Here is a 17,437-nt window from a genome sequence, read left to right as displayed (position 1 = left end):
CGTTGGCTACAACCGGAGATAGGGGGGAGCCCATTGGGGTGCCCTCAGTTTGTTTGTAGAAAGTTCCATTCCAGGTGAAGTATGTGTTGGTTAAGCAATGTCTCACCAGGGGGGGTACATCAGTATGCAGTCCTTGATGAACCAGGTCTTCAATGATAGCGATGGTGTCAGGTACCGGGACTTTGGTGAACAAGGACACCACATCAAAACTGACAAGCAGGTCGTTTGGGGACAGGGAAATGTCTTTGATTGTCGATACCAGGTGAGTAGAATTTAGTACCGCAGAGGTGGTTTTTCCAGTGAAAGGTCGCAGTATATCAGCCAGAAAACGTGCCAGTTTGTAGGTGGGGGAGCTGATAGTAGAGACGATGGGACGAAGGGGTGTATCTTCTTTGTGTATCTTTGGAAGGCCATATAATCTTGGTGGTCTGGCAGCAGAGGGTTTCAACGAGAACTGTTTGATCTCATCAATTAATGCTGTTGAATCAGAGATAATTTTGTTCGTTTTGGTGACCAGGCTGTTGGTGGGATCTCTTTTTATTTTTGTATAGCTGCCATCGTTGAGTAGTTCTTGAATTTTGTTGTTATATTCTGTTTTGTCCATGATGACAGTGGCATTGCCTTTGTCAGCTGAGAGAACGACAATATCATCCCTCTTTTTTAATTGAGATAATTCAAAACGTTCGTCTTTGCTGATGTTGCTGGGTGGCAACTTAGCGTTTTTGAGGGTTGCAGCGATTTCAGATCTTGCTACGTCTGCAGAGATGTGACTCAAGCCCTTGAGTGCAACGTCAACATGGGCAATGATATCATTAACCGGTAAGTGTCTCGGTGTGACAGCAAAGTTAAGACCTTTAGCTAAAACGGATTTCAGACCATCAGAAATGGAACTGTTACTGCGATTAATTACGACTTTGTTGACGTCTATCTTTTCGGTGTGTGGATCCGATTTTTTGCTGGAGAGGTGATTGAATTTGGAAATCAAATTGTCCCTACATTTGTTCGATCAGTTAGACAAGACACTCTACAAATCACACTTAAAATTGACAGCAACAATGTCTACATCGGATTGGGAACATGTAGACAATATGACTACCTCTTCGGCTGCCACTATGTCGAACAAATGTAGGGACAATTTGATTTCCAAATTCAATCACCTCTCCAGCAAAAAATCGGATCCACACACCGAAAAGATAGACGTCAACAAAGTCGTAATTAATCGCAGTAACAGTTCCATTTCTGATGGTCTGAAATCCGTTTTAGCTAAAGGTCTTAACTTTGCTGTCACACCGAGACACTTACCGGTTAATGATATCATTGCCCATGTTGACGTTGCACTCAAGGGCTTGAGTCACATCTCTGCAGACGTAGCAAGATCTGAAATCGCTGCAACCCTCAAAAACGCTAAGTTGCCACCCAGCAACATCAGCAAAGACGAACGTTTTGAATTATCTCAATTAAAAAAGAGGGATGATATTGTCGTTCTCTCAGCTGACAAAGGCAATGCCACTGTCATCATGGACAAAACAGAATATAACAACAAAATTCAAGAACTACTCAACGATGGCAGCTATACAAAAATAAAAAGAGATCCCACCAACAGCCTGGTCACCAAAACGAACAAAATTATCTCTGATTCAACAGCATTAATTGATGAGATCAAACAGTTCTCGTTGAAACCCTCTGCTGCCAGACCACCAAGATTATATGGCCTTCCAAAGATACACAAAGAAGATACACCCCTTCGTCCCATCGTCTCTACTATCAGCTCCCCCACCTACAAACTGGCACGTTTTCTGGCTGATATACTGCGACCTTTCACTGGAAAAACCACCTCTGCGGTACTAAATTCTACTCACCTGGTATCGACAATCAAAGACATTTCCCTGTCCCCAAACGACCTGCTTGTCAGTTTTGATGTGGTGTCCTTGTTCACCAAAGTCCCGGTACCTGACACCATCGCTATCATTGAAGACCTGGTTCATCAAGGACTGCATACTGATGTACCCCCCCTGGTGAGACATTGCTTAACCAACACATACTTCACCTGGAATGGAACTTTCTACAAACAAACTGAGGGCACCCCAATGGGCTCCCCCCTATCTCCGGTTGTAGCCAACGTATTCATGGAAAAATTTGAAACTGACGCCATCCAGACTGCCACTCTACGCCCGACCTTATGGAAGAGGTACGTTGATGACACCTTTGTCATCTGGCCACATGGCCAGCCTGCTCTAGACCAATTCCGCGACCACATCAATTCCATACACCCAGCCATCAGATTTACCATGGAGGTCGAAAAAGATGGCAAACTACCCTTTCTGGATGTCTTAATTAAAAGGAGACATGATGGTTCAATGAGCCACTCTGTCTACAGGAAAGCTACCCATACAGATGCTTACTTGAAACCGGATTCCCACCACCATCCATCCCAGAAGAACTGCCTCATCAAGACTCTATACCATAGAGCCCAATGCATTTCCGACCAGGAACACATTACCAGTGAACTCAAGCACGTACACCAGGCTCTCAGGGCTAATGGCTACTCCGACTACACAATCCGCAAAGCCATCACTCCAGTCATGAAGAAGGATCCTCTTGTGGGGCCACTCAAAACCATCACCTTACCCTACATTGCAGGGGTCACTAAAAAGATCTCCAAAATCCTGAATAAACACAAGATCCAGGTCCGATTCAACACAGTACACAAAATCCGTGATTTAGTTCCATCTGTAAAAGATGCTCTTCCAGACATACAGTACCCAGGCGTTTACAAACTAAAGTGCCTCTGTGGTAGTAGCTACATTGGAGAAACCAAAAGACATATCTCGGACCGCATCCGCGAACATAAAGCAGACTTGAAACACGGTAAGACGAACTCCTCTGCCGTGGCAGACCACTGTTACAATTCAGTGGGCTCACATGACATTGACTTCTCCAAGACGGAGGTTCTTTGCAAACCAACCGGCTACCATGAGAGATTCGTTCATGAGGCCATTCACATATACAAGCACAGAGACAATTTCAACCGAGAAGATGGATTCAGGCTTAGTAACCACTGGAAAGATGTGTTAAATCATTTCTGTTCTTAATTAATTGTAATTTTACGATGTCCTTCAGACCGCAGCTCTTTCGCCAGCATTGCCTCTTAATACCTCTCACACCACGGTTAATGGTATGGTTTACAACATGGAGCATACTAGGGCCTCGCAGCTGTCTCTCTCCCCCTCCTCTGTTCCGACCATGGACGAACTCGTCCGTCTGAACGGGGCCCATAGCTATCCGTGGTACGGAAATTTGAGGGTAAGAATCCACCCATTTTTTCGCCATATAGCATTGTGATATATAACGACTTATGGTTGGTGGCTTAGCTGATTGGAGAATATAGAGTTTATTGATAACATGAAGGTAATTTATATTTTAGTTTTTATTGGTTCACTATATAGTACTGTGAATAGCTCAGATGTGTAGTCATTTCTGTGACCAGTCACTAGCAAATCACCCAGTTATTTCAATGCTAAATTCGCCTAGTTATTTCAATGCTAAATTCTCCTGTTTGATTTGTACTAAGTGCCTCGGTGAATGTGTATGCTCTGACTTCAACGTAGCTATTTCTGTAGCAGTTACAAGCGAATCACTCAGCCATTTCAATGCTAAATTCTATGCTAATCCCATTGTCAAGGGGTGCCTCTGCGGATGTGTATGCCTTAACTTAGCTATTTCAATGCTAAATTCTATGCTAATTCCTTTTAACAATGGGTGCCTCTGCGGATGTGTATGCTTTAACTTTTAACATAGCTATTTCTGTGACCAGTCACAAGCTAATCATTCAGCCATTTCAATGCTAAATTTTATGCTAATTCCTGTGTCAAGGCTCTTTGTTCCTCTCACACAGCTTAAAAGCCGTGATCTGAACGTGGCTCTCTCACTCCAGCGCTGTCCTACCAGACAGTCTCGCCCCCCTTCACCTGATGAAGGCCGCTTGTGTTGTGGCCGAAACGTCGTGAGAATATTATTGTGTTATTTTATTTTATCAATTTATTATTTTATTCTCATTCTACGTGACTTTACCGAAAGAACCAAAGAAGATAAACTATACTCTGTATGTGTGTGTGTGTTAAGAGCCTTCATAAACTAAACACTTCAAGACAAATCCAAACATTTTGAAGTGTGCTCATTCGAAGAGTTGATAAAATAGTTTCACTGAATTTGTGTACAGCACCCTGGCCTCAGCCGTCGGCCCAAAAACCCACAGACCTCACACCCCCCCCCCCCTCCAAACCCCCATCGTCTTAGCGCACCAGTGGGGGCTAACAGACACCGCTTTGTCCCTTAATGCCCCCCCCCCCGCCGCTCCACCCAACACACCGGCCTCCAGCAGCCCTTATCCTCGCTCAGCATCACCTCCACGACTCGGGGGTCCCACAGGTGCTATAAGCCACCGCCGGCTTTAGTAGGGCTCGCGTTACGGTCAGAGGCGGCTCTGCCCTGGAGGTATGGAGGAGGCGGCGAGTGAGGACAGGCCCCACCTGCCGCCCCCCCCCCTCCCACGGACCCACTCGGGCACCACACCCACACCGTTACCCAGCAGCATTCCTCCTCCTCCGCCTCCTTCCTACGCTGGGGCCTTCGGCCCGCGACGTGACCCACCACCTGCAACCCACGCCGGTCCGCTCCCTCGTGCCGCCGGCTCGCCTTGCTGGGCAGAGCGACACCGCGCTGTAAACGCATCACGCACAGCAGAGAAGCTAAATTTATCGTAATTCGCTGCGGCTCCTACGATTATCCCGCTTGGCTACGTACTGTGCACGCTGGCACAGTGGCTGGCGCGCACTTGCGCTTCCATCCTGGCGACATGAATTCAATTTACGGTCGTGGTGAGCATTGACCACCATGGTGAAGTATGGTAAAAAACTAAAATCCGCCATGATAGACGCTGCGTGGGGAAGGCTACTGTGATTGTTGTACAAATCGATTGACGACAATTATTTCGAAGCGATGGAAAGAGCACCGATGAGACGCCGTATCAATTGTTGATAAGGGTTCGGTGGGGATGGGCGGGACACATCGCTCGAAGTGACGGTGGTGATGATGGACGCGGCCGGTGTTGAAATGGCAGTCAAGAGGAGAGGAGAACACGCTCAAAGAAGAGGACCGCCACGGAGGAGGAGGAGCGATGGAATCGGGCTCGCGTGCAGAAGCAAGGCGCATCACGGATCGCAGGACCACGAGAGGGCGAGGACTGGGGGAGGTGTCATCCGACATGGCTCATGGCTGACCATGATGATGATGATGGCACACCTCCAGGACCATGAGTATTTTGCAAATTGTATTGCAGGAGAGAATAATTGACTTAAAGGGGCACGTTGTAAGCATGGCCACGCGCACACAGTGCCACAATGATACCTCTGTACAACGTGCAGCTTGTATTCTGCGTACAGTTATGTCCATGAGTATAATGTTCATAATAGTTGTAGTTGTGCGGTTTGTAATGCGTACAATGTTGTTTAACGGACATAGATGAGCGTGACCTCTGGGAGGTGTGGAGCCAAGCTTATTTGTCGCTCGAAGGCCAAGCGAAAGAGGTGGGGGCTTTTTATGTGTCTCTGGAAAGTAGGTGTAGATACACAGATTAGATATTTAAAATGCATAGATATAAATCCGTTGAAATGCAACACATCACTTGCATGCCAATTAGAGCAAATCAAGGTGCTACACACACACATCAACATTTTTATGGAAAAACTCATCAATATTCGAGCTATGAAGAATGTCATCTAGAAAGTATTTTAATTTCTGCAACTTGAAACTATATCTGAAATGTAAGGGAGTATATTTATTTCAGTGTCCTATTTTACATTAAATATATATTTTTAAATTCATAATATTTATTTATACTGGAGGAATCTGATGAGCAATGTAGCTCTTTTTCACAGACGTCCAGTCGGAGTAGGTCAGCGAGTTACCATCAACAACAAAAAATTCTAAAAGAGTAAATGAAGAAAAGTTAAACAAGTCATTAAGAAATAAATACATGTATACCATGGAAACAGAAATTTCGCTAGTACATGCATTGCTGCAGATTTGTCAACACCAAATGCAAGCTTGGGGCAAGGCAAAAAAACAACAACAATCCAAGATCCATACCAAGACAATACAGAGTCCTGATAACACTGCACTTAAAAAAAATTGACTACCGATATGCCCTCCCTTAGCCAGACCTATCGCAAAACAACACACGACAAGACAAAGGCACAGGGCTCTTGCGAAGCCGGCTGGCGCTTGCAGGCCGAGCCCCTGAATAGACACCGATGATACCGCAAGGGCAGGAGCACACACCCAGCCGCCGTGACCTCTCAGACAAGCCAGCAAAAACACTGCTTTGCTTCTGCTTTGCTTCTGTTTTGGCCCCATTAAAATTTGCACAGCAATAATGAGGTCAATGCATTGCCAATTCTTTTATAAGTTTATCTGGAAATCTCTCAATTGTCCTCTCCATTGTTTTACTGCGACGTTACGTTGCGTGCTCGCGCATGCGATTTTGTTACGCTCTGTGGCAACTATGAGAGCCCGTTTCATTTGTGTTACAGTTGTGCGTGTCTCTGCGGACCCCCAACAAAAATCCAGTTTGGGTTTTCAAGCCAGCAGCAGCATCTGAACCACTTTGACCCACCACTTGGCTCCCCCTCCGCTGCCGACCTCGCAATGCGGCGACCAGCGCGAGGGCTCCCTCACCTGGCACGGGTCATGCCGGCGGTGTCTCGATGTTCAAGTGAATAGCCCCGAGCCTGCGAGGAGCAATGAAAATAAATGTTCTCAAAGACACCAGCCCCCTGTGGGGCCACACTCCGGGGGCCCCGCGCCGTAACTCAAGCGAACGGGGAGCGCCGTTTGGCACGGCACGGGCGCCACCGCCGCCGCGCCCCCACGCGCGACCCACGGCTCACCCGCAGCTCACCCGCAGCGGCGCTGAGATCACTCGGCTGGAATCCCGACGGAGCAACGTCACGCCGTGGCGGCGGCCCGGTTAAGACAACACTCCGCTCGGCAGGCCCTTAAAGCTTTCACCCCCGTTTCGAGAAAGAATGCTTACAACGCCGTCCGGCTCTCTGTTTTGAATAAGTTCTCCAGAGCTCAACGAACTGCAAAGGGCCGAGCTCCAGCAGGCCCGTCCGGAGCGGTGGGATCCGTTAACCCAGCGCCGAACTTCTGGGAACTACGAGCAACCCTCCACAGCCGATGTGCCACGTCGTCCAAAGCTGCATGGCGAGAAGCGACGCGAACGACTTGCAAGAGCCTTGACCAGCAGCGACGCCGCGACAGAACACGGACTACAACAATGACTGTGGGACGGCACCGAACACTTTCCAAATAAACACGGACACAGATGTCACATTGATGATAATACTCTGGGATGGAAAACAGCTTCATTGTCATGCTTTGTTTTTTTCCGTGTTTTTTTGTACTTTAAAGTTGAGTACAATAACTAAAAAAAAAATCTGTGGCATGTTAGTTAGTTATCAGCTGTAATTTGTACGTGTACTGAAGTTATCGTTTTATTCATTTCTAATAATTGCCAAACTTTGGATAAATCTTCCGTCTCTGCTGCAAATATTTTCGTCCTGCTTTAAACATGCACCACATTCCTTTGCGTTTGATAATTGTCCCATGCTTTACTCTCGGTAGCAGCCCATGATCGTTCCGGAATCGATGCAAACATTATCGCTTTGTGAGAAACAGCGCTCTTCCTTGGGAGAGACTGACCCCAACTGTGGCAATGTGGAATTTCCACCAATGCCTCCGGGCTGCCATTGGAGATAATTCCACGAATGAAGAAAATTCCACCTTTGGTTCGACTGATACCGAGAACGAAAGTCGTAGTCCCACTGCGATTTCTGTTGCTTTAACGAAGTCTCGTTGGGAGTGCGACAGTAGAGTACTAAATCAGTAAAAATAAGGTTTTGTACTTAAACTAATTTTTATAGTCGATGCCTCAGTCCACTGCAAGTTATAACTAGGGTAGCATCGCGAAAAAAAAACCACAATTCTGCTTACAAACGCCGTGCACTGCAAAGATGAAGATCTCCCAAAAAAACCTTAACAGACTGTTGGGGCAAGTGCTGTTAGCGAGCACCTATGAAGGCCGGCACGGTACACGAGGGGTTGGGTGGTCAACACCACGCTCGGCCGCCTTTGTCTCCCCGGTGGCGATGTTTACACACCGCACCAGGTCCTCATTTGAGGCCGAATCGACCTAACGAGGGCCCAGGATAATCGTCAGTGGTGTTGGCCGCGAGCAGGAATCGAACTCTTTGCCAGGACGTAGAGCAGCGTGCGCTAGCCGTGACGCTACCGCTCCCCACCACGCACCGCACACGCGCTCTAAATTAATACAACCGCGTGGCAAAATCCGCGCTGTCGTACAAGCGGTGGGCACCGCCGGCGTGTCTAGTGTGCGCAGAGGACAAACGCGAAAAAAAATACACATACAGTCGGCTGGGGGGGGAGGCAGCGAGAGGGCAAGAGCCCTCCACCGCCACCGTTCTGTCATCACCACGTCCGTCCGTCCGTGCATGCCGCGCCCGTCCGACGACAGACGCCAGCAGCTCGCTCCGGCGGAGAGCCGCACGTCAAAAGAGGCGCAGCCTGATGATAGACGCTCCGTGTTTTACAAAGCAGGCGACTAATTGGCCTGAACCAATTAGTCGGGCCTAAGATTATGGGAGACTATGGGGGTGCGTTTCTGCGTGGTAATCCCTCCCCCGCGTCACAATGGTTTTGTTTGTTGTGTTTGTGGGAGCGTGAGCTTGTGTGGGATTGGTTAAGTAAGTAATTGGATTTTTTACGAGTAACCGGAAGCTAGAAGTGTGCATCCAAGTATCACCGTTACCAACAGGAATGGTGTTTGGAACGTTATGTAAAATGGCATACAATAAATACGCGTTATGCGTATACGGATTATATCATTTAACAAGGTATATGATTGATTGTGCCCTTTTTTCATGGACGGCATGTGTATAAAAAAAAACTAATTATTTTGCAGGGCAAACACGAATAACTTTTGTCGTTATTCTCCACACTAGGTCCCGGCGAAGCACAATAACTCTTATAAATAACCTCAATAAAAAAAATGTTTGGCACAGCTAAAAAGCAACCAACCAAAACTGTGTGTTTACTGCAGAATATGCAAAATAAAACGAATTGCCGAAGCCGCAAACCCGGCTATGACCAGCCCCAGCATCCGCGCAGCACCGAGTAACCAAACTCCCCGTGCTTTTCACCCACGAGTCGCACTCACAGACGGAGGGAAAGCGAGCGGGGAAGGGAACGCCGAGGGCGCTAGGTTTTCTCGTGGGCTCAACCCAAGACGAAGGCGAGCAGAGCTTGGGTCTCCCCCACCACAGCCACCACCACCGCCGCCGCCGCCACTCCCTCCTCCACAGCATCGCTCTGCAAGGCCGACCTCTAACCTCCACCAAAATAACACTCTGGAATGTTAAGGTTTGCGGACTTTCAATCAACGGGTAGTTACCGTGGCAACCTTTAGTCTCCGAGTAAAGAGGCAGACAGGGGCTGTTGAGCTGATGGATTTCTTGAGCCGGGGAGTAATGCCGTCAATCGTTTTACTTTTGTGCAGCTGGGATCAGGTTTTTTTTGTCTTTTTTTTACCGTTCGTGGAAATTAAATGAGACTTTACTTTTGTCTTAGGTTTCTTTTTACTTTACTCCTCTACAGCCATAACTTAAGAGTTGTTCAAAGAATGCATCACGCATTCTTTTTTAAAATAAAACATTTCACTTGTGAACACTTTAAAATGACATTTCAAAAGTTACGTATATTGTGATAAAATAAGGGAGCACATGAGCGCTTTGGTACAATGCTTTTTGTCTAAACCCGCTAGAAAAGTGACACATTGGGGCAGCTATGACTATCGGATAGCGTATTCAAATTCCGTCTGTATAACCCACACGGAAAAAGAATAAGCAACACTTTATTACATCGCTCGGTGAATGCTTCCTTCCGAAAATATTATCCCACATAATTCAACTGGCTTTGTTCGAAAACAAGTGCTGTTGACAGACAGGCGACGCTGACAACAGATCAACAGCAATAATCCGAACGTAAAGCTGAAGAAATTCTCTCTCCCGTTTCAGGAGGTGGCTGGGAGTTGCGAGGACTTGCACGGTTTTTGTCACCTCCCCCGGGCCCTGTCAAACCACAACATAAATCCCTTCTGCGTGCAGATATGTGCCTTTAGATCATATGGGGGGACCTGCTTTGCCGCGGGATTAGGGCCACGTCCGTCAGCCAGCAAGTGCTCACTCGCTGGAAAAGTAAAAAAAATACCAAAAAAATCGTTCAGAAGCCATTCCCACGTAAAATATTTGGCGGCGAAGTGTCGCGATGAACACTGCTTCCGCTGACGTTCACGGACAACTCAATGAAAGCATTCGGACCCCGTGTGAACGTTCGGCAAAGAGCTTTACGTGTGGGCAACATGTGACAGCTTAGCATTAATATTTAAAACGTCCGAAGTTGTTGTTAAATGTGGTAATTCAACTGAAGACTTACATACACTTCTCACGAAAACACGAATCTATGGCTTTATGCTGGAAGATCTGCCGAATGTATGAGGTCCTTTATTTGAACACGACATTATCTCAAACACGAAACCCCATGCCTTCCAAATTCATTGAGTGGGCCATATACGTACAGCCCAGTCACGTGTGTTCAATTCAGGGTGCGTGATCTGTGCGTGCAATCACCGTACACGTGCTGCTCAATGGAGTACGTACGTGATCACGTGTTTTCCATTTGAACGTCACGCGTGTGTTCGACACAGTCCACGTGTGCGTCACGTGTGTGCTCTGCGCGCGCCACGTGCGCCGTGTGCGTCACTCGCCTGCTCTGCGTGCGTCACACGTGTGCTCTGCATGCGTCACACGTGTGCCGTAAGCGTGGGCCGTGCGTGCGTCGCGGTGGGCCACGTGCAAGAGCCGCTCGTCCGTCACGCATGTCACCTCGTGCTTGCGAACCCTCGCGACTGTCCCACCGCCCCCCCACCACTCACCCGGATGCCCCCGATGCGGTGCTCTCCGTGGAACTCCCTGCCATTCTTGAACCACACGATGGAGGGTATCGGCATGCCGGCGGCGGGGCAGCGGAACTTCACGGTGTTCCCGGCGGGCACGGCGTGCAGGCGCTTCTCCATCTTCTCCGGATGGGTCCAGTAGGGCGCGCTTGCTGGGGGGGGGGGGGGGGGGGAGGAGACAAACGGGGGGGGAGGTAGTGTGTGAGGGTCACGCTCGTCACATACAAGGGGCTCGCCACAAACGAACCGCGACACCTTGCCGATCTTGTCAAGGAGCGTAAACCGTGGCTAACCGCTGGACAAGGACGGTCACCACGACGCGCACTTTCAGATGCGCTTCTGCGGCAGTCTGGAACGCTTTTGCCTTCCTATATATAGAAGCCACTGGAGCGATGCACTTTACATCATCTCGATTGAAAGCTCATTTCGTTAGAACTGCTTTTTGCGTTTAGTTTCTTGTCCTTCCCCCACACCGCCAATTAGCAAGGTTGGTTACGTGCAGTGCCAAAGAAGTTCAACATCTAGACAGCACTTGCAGCACTAGGGTGCTCCCCAGTGGGCCCATGTACCCCACCGTTTTAAAGTCTCTTTATTGGAGCCTTCTGCCCATTCATGTCTGGAATCCAAGGTCTGACAAATGGGTTGCTGGAATCCAGAATTTATACCCCTTTTAAAAATCAGCTTTCAAAAGGAGGGCACGCGTGGCTATGGAACCGTCCGTGGCTGCGGACACAACGGCGTAGGCTGTCCCTCCGCGAGCCTCACGCTCGTGTTCGCACGATTACAAACAAATTTCTTTCTGCGACGGCAAAATGTATTTGCACGATTGAACTTACGTGGATTTAAAAAGACGCTGCCAAGCGGATAGATGGATCGTGATAGTTTAATACCCGTTTAAAAACGCATTTTAATATCTTGAACAACACGCAAGGATGCAATTGCCAACGGAATTATTGGAATTAAATCTACGTGAAAGAACAACTTCTCAAAATCACGCACACAACGCATTTCTGTCTCTGCTTGTGTCCCACGAAGATTTACCGAATAAACGGCGATGCTCGGTCATTGGACTGGTCTGGGTGGCTTGCCGGGTTTGACAGCACACACTCCGGTATGTCATATTCAGCATTCCACTGCTACATTGCTGGAAAGGCAAGACGGCCCCACTCTCCTTTTCTACTGTCGGCAGGACAATGACAACAAAGCCGGACCATGGCTACGGCTTTTGAGACGCCACTGCTGCCAAGCACATGGGAGCGCGCGGCAACGTCGAGAGTTGGCATGAGGGCATCGAGGGATTGAGCCGGCACCACCTGCGATACTGGGGTCAAAAACATCCAAGTGGATAAGCTCGGCAATCGTTTTCCTCTCGCGCAAAAACCCTGCCCGTCTGCGGCGAGACGCCAGGGGGGGGTTTATTGTTTTGGTCAGCTGGCAGGACTGTGCACGTAATTCACTCAAACGCACAAGAAAAGCCCCGCAGTGTCACCCATGGGCTGGGCACACTCCGCATCCGTACCTTTTCCGGAGCGTGTAGGTGACGACCACCGCGTGGGACAGCAAGGAGTTACGCATTTCCAAGGCACATCCCGTAAAGCATCAACGTACCAGAGGGCTGGCAAGAGTGCGTCGCTTCCCGCATGGGTCGCGCACAGACGAAGAGACGATGGTCACGCGCCTGCCAGTTTTTTCCCCCCCACGTACGGGGTAACACGCACACATGCTAATCTTACACGTGTTTCACATTCGGGGAAACGTTTTGTCTCCGTATATTTATTCAAGGACAGCATGCGCCAATAAGGAAATATCTAAAGGATTTTAAGAGCTCAGCAGATGTGCTCTCGGTGTATTTTTTTCTTCTGCACATGCATTTCCCAATCTGCATCTGGGAAATGAGAGAGCGCAATCCACACAGGTGCTCACACACACACACAGGACTCAATTCTCAACCGCCCGTGTAAAATCGCCTTCCCCAATCGAACTCACGTCTACGCTCGTCATCACTGGCAGCGCTGAGCCACTGGTGAAAATTCCACATTTCCAGTGGCGAGTATATCTAGAGGCGAACCATAGCGGACTTCCCACAAAAGTGAAACTTATTTTAATCGCCCCTGGGAGGAGGGCTGAAGGGCCGACTCGATCTCCGACCAGTGCTTTAAACCCGGCAGGATACGCACACCAAAAAAGAGCAAACCGTAACCAAAATGTTCAAAGTCAACTTCAACGTTGAACCTCAATTACCAAAATATACAGAAGAGGAAACCATGTGAACATCGGACAGACCTCTCTGGAGCCCAGTGGGGAAGAAGCTGGGGGCGGCGGTGGCCCTCATGGTTAGTAGCGCTACAACTTACAAACTCCCAAAGCACACAGAGAAGATTGTTCAGGCTCAAACACTGATCCACCCCAACGGCCTCACACACACACACACACGTGTAAAAACAAAATTCTAAACAATTCTGCTCATTGCTTCGGCAATCCGCTGAGACGAGCAGTCTCTCTTCACATGTACATCAAGACCCCCCCACCCCCTCCACCCCCCCCCCCGTGTACAAAACCTCATGGATTAGATCGCAAATGTAACGTTACGGTCGCGAACAAACTTCTCCATTCCTCACGCCGCCTTGGCCGTAACGTGGAGAGAGAGAGAATGCTCGGCCTCCAACGTCCACTGAACGTGCGTGTCTGCCGTTCGCAAGGAACATCTCGGGTTGGCCGAGCTCTGAACAACACACGGGTGAAATTTAATACAACGTACACACGGCGTTGGCAAACACTCCTTAACGCTTTGCAGCAATGACCCGAGCCCATCGCGGCCTACGACGGGCGCCGAAATTCGATTCCAATTCACGGTTCACATCCCGCGATGATCCACGCTCCGCCGGCAAGCGACACGACCCTCGGGATTAGCCCCCGTCTCTCACGCCCGGGGGGGGACAGCGTCGTCCCTGAAAAGGTCGTGTCACGGTCTGCCCACGCGACAAATCCGTGCAAGTTTTGGCAGGGCCGCGTTTGCGGTCGCCAAACCTCGCGCGCTTCCACCATCAAAACGCCGCCGCCCCCCCCCCCACCGCCACCCCACCCCCACCCCCCACCAAGCGCCCGCAGCTGTAGCCATTGAGAAATTGGGGGAAATTCTCTGCCGTCCGCCCGCGAGTGCCATCGGCAGCGGAGTTTCTCCGAACGCAGGGCGCGCAAGGAGACGGGGAGACGAGGGCGCGCGAGGAGGAGGAGACGAGGGTGCGAGGAGGAGGAGACGAGGGTGCGCGAGGCGACGAGGGTGCGAGGGAGGAGGAGGCGACGAGGGTGCGAGGAGGAGGAGGCGATGAGGGCGCGAGGAGGAGGCGACGAGAGTGCGAGGAGGAGGCGATGAGGGCGCGAGGAGGAGGAGGCGACGAGGGTGCGAGGAGGAGGCAACGAGGGTGCGAGGAGGAGGAAGCGATGAGGGCGCGAGGAGGAGGAGGCGACGAGGGTGCGCGAGGAGGAGGAGAAGGCGACGAGAGCGCGAGGAGACGAGGCGACGAGGGTGCGAGGAGGAGGCGACGAGGCTCCGCAAACAAAAAGGCTCCTGGGATCATTGCAACCACTCAGTCAAGATCCTTTCATTTTGCGCTATCTTTGCTCCCGGGTTTTGGGTAAATATTTACATCCTATCTAAATGAGTCCAAGCCTATGGTGTCCGTCCAACACAAATATACAAGGGAACACTTACGGCCGTGCCGAAGCATAATTCATGCCCGGAACAAAATAACAAGTATCTTAAATACTCCCACCTGGTAATCAAAGCAGGTTTGATCCGAGTGCCATATCTTTTTTGTTTAAACATAACCTCCATTGCTTTGTTTCAAGCTGCATCAAACTCCAGTAATGAATTTATTTTCACTTGCCCACTGCTATATTTTGTGAATTAAGCTTCAGTGCTATAATGCAAATCTACCTATTAAATGGCAGGCCCTCGGCAGGAGTAAACACACACGAGAGTAATTGTTAGTCTCTCAGACTTCTGTAGACATTCTCCCTGTAACTTACAGTACACTATAGGGTGTACGGTCTGTTCTCCTACAAATGCGGCAGTAGTTGCGTTCCTGAAGAACACCGGATTATGCAAAAATCGCGTTATAATAAATAAAGTATTAACATAGAGGTAAAAGCACAGTCCGCGATAACACGTCAGATGCCACATGCAGCCTCAACAAAGACAGAGGTGCATCCAGCAGCATCCCGCCTTGCGTGATGCTACGCCGAGCCAGCCGTACGACCGCTTATTCCTCATCGCGTGACGTGGCTGTTCGCTCGATCGCGTCCTATACAATTCGCGTCCACGTCGGAAAAATTGTGTTCGGTAATGGGTTCAACGCGTTATATCCAATTCGCGTTATGAAAACAACAAGCGGCATTAAATAGTCGAACGGACTTGTACATGCGTTGCGATGTGACCAGTGGTTCAAAGCACTGCGGCTTAGCTTCAAAAGTGACGTGAACGAGCAGAGCAGAGCAAACGCGTGGAGGTGAAGTGTGGGTTTGTATGGGCAGAGAGCTTAGATGTGAGGGAGCACAGAAGTGCAGCGCAACGAAGGATTTCACCGCACTTCCCCCCCTGCTGATCCCTAGGTAGCCTCGCAACCCTATAACACCTGTTATGCACGATAAAATCGCCCACCCGAGCACAATCCAGATTGAACCCTGCATAGCTTACGAGATTGGGCACGTTCCGATGACTCCCCCTCTTCAGGACATTTTCAATTCCCCGGCCTCGGATGAGAAGATGTAAGGCCCCGTGGCTGGACTTTGCCTTTAGGGTCCGGGCACAGAATGAGAGCTCACCATAACAATGAACGCGCGCGAGAGTTAATATTCGGGCGTGTATGGAACATTAGCACGTGTCTGTGCACGGGGCCCACTCCTTCAAACTCGAGTCTCTCTCCATCGCAGCGCATGACATCGGAGGGCATGTGGTCACACACGGGCAAAATGTTTCATGTCAACTCATGCCAATGCCCTTTTTTTTTTGTCAGGACGCAAAGCCACAAAGTGCCAACTGGGCCACATTATTTATTAGCAGCCTCGCCCCCTTGTGGCACGGAGACAAAAAGGTCCCCGCGCCGCCGTGGGGGTTCAGATGCAAATTTCCGATGGTGTAAACGCCCAAGATTCGACAGCCAGGTTACCAAGATTGCATAACTCCTTCCGTGCACGGATGAGCACAGCGCCACTGTGCACTTTGACATCATTCGTAGAGATTCAAACAGCGCTGTAATTGAGCAGGTACAAAAATATTCCCGCACGTAGTACTTTCATAGCATCACGACCAGCTAACTTAGTGCTTCGCTGTTCGACAAAATCGGACAGATGTTGCCAATAGCCTTTTTGTCAATCCACTGCTGGATGAAGGCCACCGCACGCGGTGTTGGTCACGGAGAATGTTTTGACCATACTTCCCCGCGCTGGACAGTGCGGGTTGAAGTAAAGGGGAAGGAGAGGCCAGGGAACCAGTTTTATCACTCCACCGATGTTCGCCGTGGCCAGGAATTGAACTCGCACATCAGGGTTCAAAGTGCAGTGCGCTCACCGCTGCACCGATGTTCCACACGCCACCCCCGTCTGGGAGTACGGACACCGGCGCCTACAAAGCACTCCGCAGGTTTGCGCTTTCGCTCGCGGCCCAGAATGTGGGCGCAAGGGTCGGGGGAGTTATCTCATGCGCGGTGGCGGCACGCTTAGTCCCGTGAGTGCGAGTGTGTGTGCACGTGACGTGCCCCGGGACGGTCAGTGGGTTATCTTTAAGTGCCCAAGGGGTCGTCAAGCTCTTAGCCTTAAATCCCTGACCATTCCCTCTCGGTCGTGACCCACAGAGACCCAGGCAAGCAGCACACGCACACACCCATCATTCATCATCACCCGCTCCCCCTCGCACACCTTGCGGTTGTGACGCTGTAATCTCTGTCCCAGCCCCGTGGTGTACAAACTCTCTGGCTGCTTTTCGCCCCTGAAACCACCCCCTCACCCTCCACCCCCACCCTCACCCCCAACACTCAGCCCCCCACCCCAAAACCCACCTGAGATCATCTGCCCAAACTAAATTCAAGGCTGCTTTCAGTCACTTCTGCCAGACTGAGTAAACGCCCGCCCTTTACAGAGACGCTACCGCCGCCACCACCGCCGCCACCCCGATGTTGATCCCCTTCAAATTCCTGCTGTCGCCTCCTTTCGGCACACACACACACCGAAACGCCGCGAGCGGTGGGGGGGGGGTCGGCTCGGTAACGGCCCCCCCCCCCTCTCGCTCGCGCGCCCGACAACACCACAAACGCCTCTCTATTAGGTGGGTCCACGGGGGCAGGCCCA

The 17,437-nt window shown here is 50.1% G+C and overlaps 1 protein-coding gene across 5 annotated transcripts in view; it reads right to left on the bottom strand.

Moving 5' to 3' along the window:
* LOC116940485 (fibroblast growth factor receptor 2-like) overlaps positions 1 to 17,437 on the bottom strand; it is an 89,090-nt gene that overhangs the window by 32,947 nt on the left and 38,706 nt on the right. For all 5 annotated transcript variants that reach the window (XM_076065920.1, XM_032950375.2, XM_076065919.1 and 2 more), the window contains one exon: positions 11,072 to 11,244. In XM_076065920.1, coding sequence (XP_075922035.1) covers positions 11,072 to 11,244 — 173 coding nt within the window. The remainder of the gene's footprint in view (positions 1 to 11,071; positions 11,245 to 17,437) is intronic.

Source organism: Petromyzon marinus, chromosome 9 (genome assembly GCF_048934315.1).
Source record: "Petromyzon marinus isolate PM22_M1 ecotype Great Lakes invasive population chromosome 9, UKy_Petmar_22M1.pri1.0, whole genome shotgun sequence".
Taxonomy (NCBI): Eukaryota; Metazoa; Chordata; class Hyperoartia; order Petromyzontiformes; family Petromyzontidae; genus Petromyzon; species Petromyzon marinus.
This window is presented reverse-complemented; position numbering and strand designations above follow the sequence as displayed.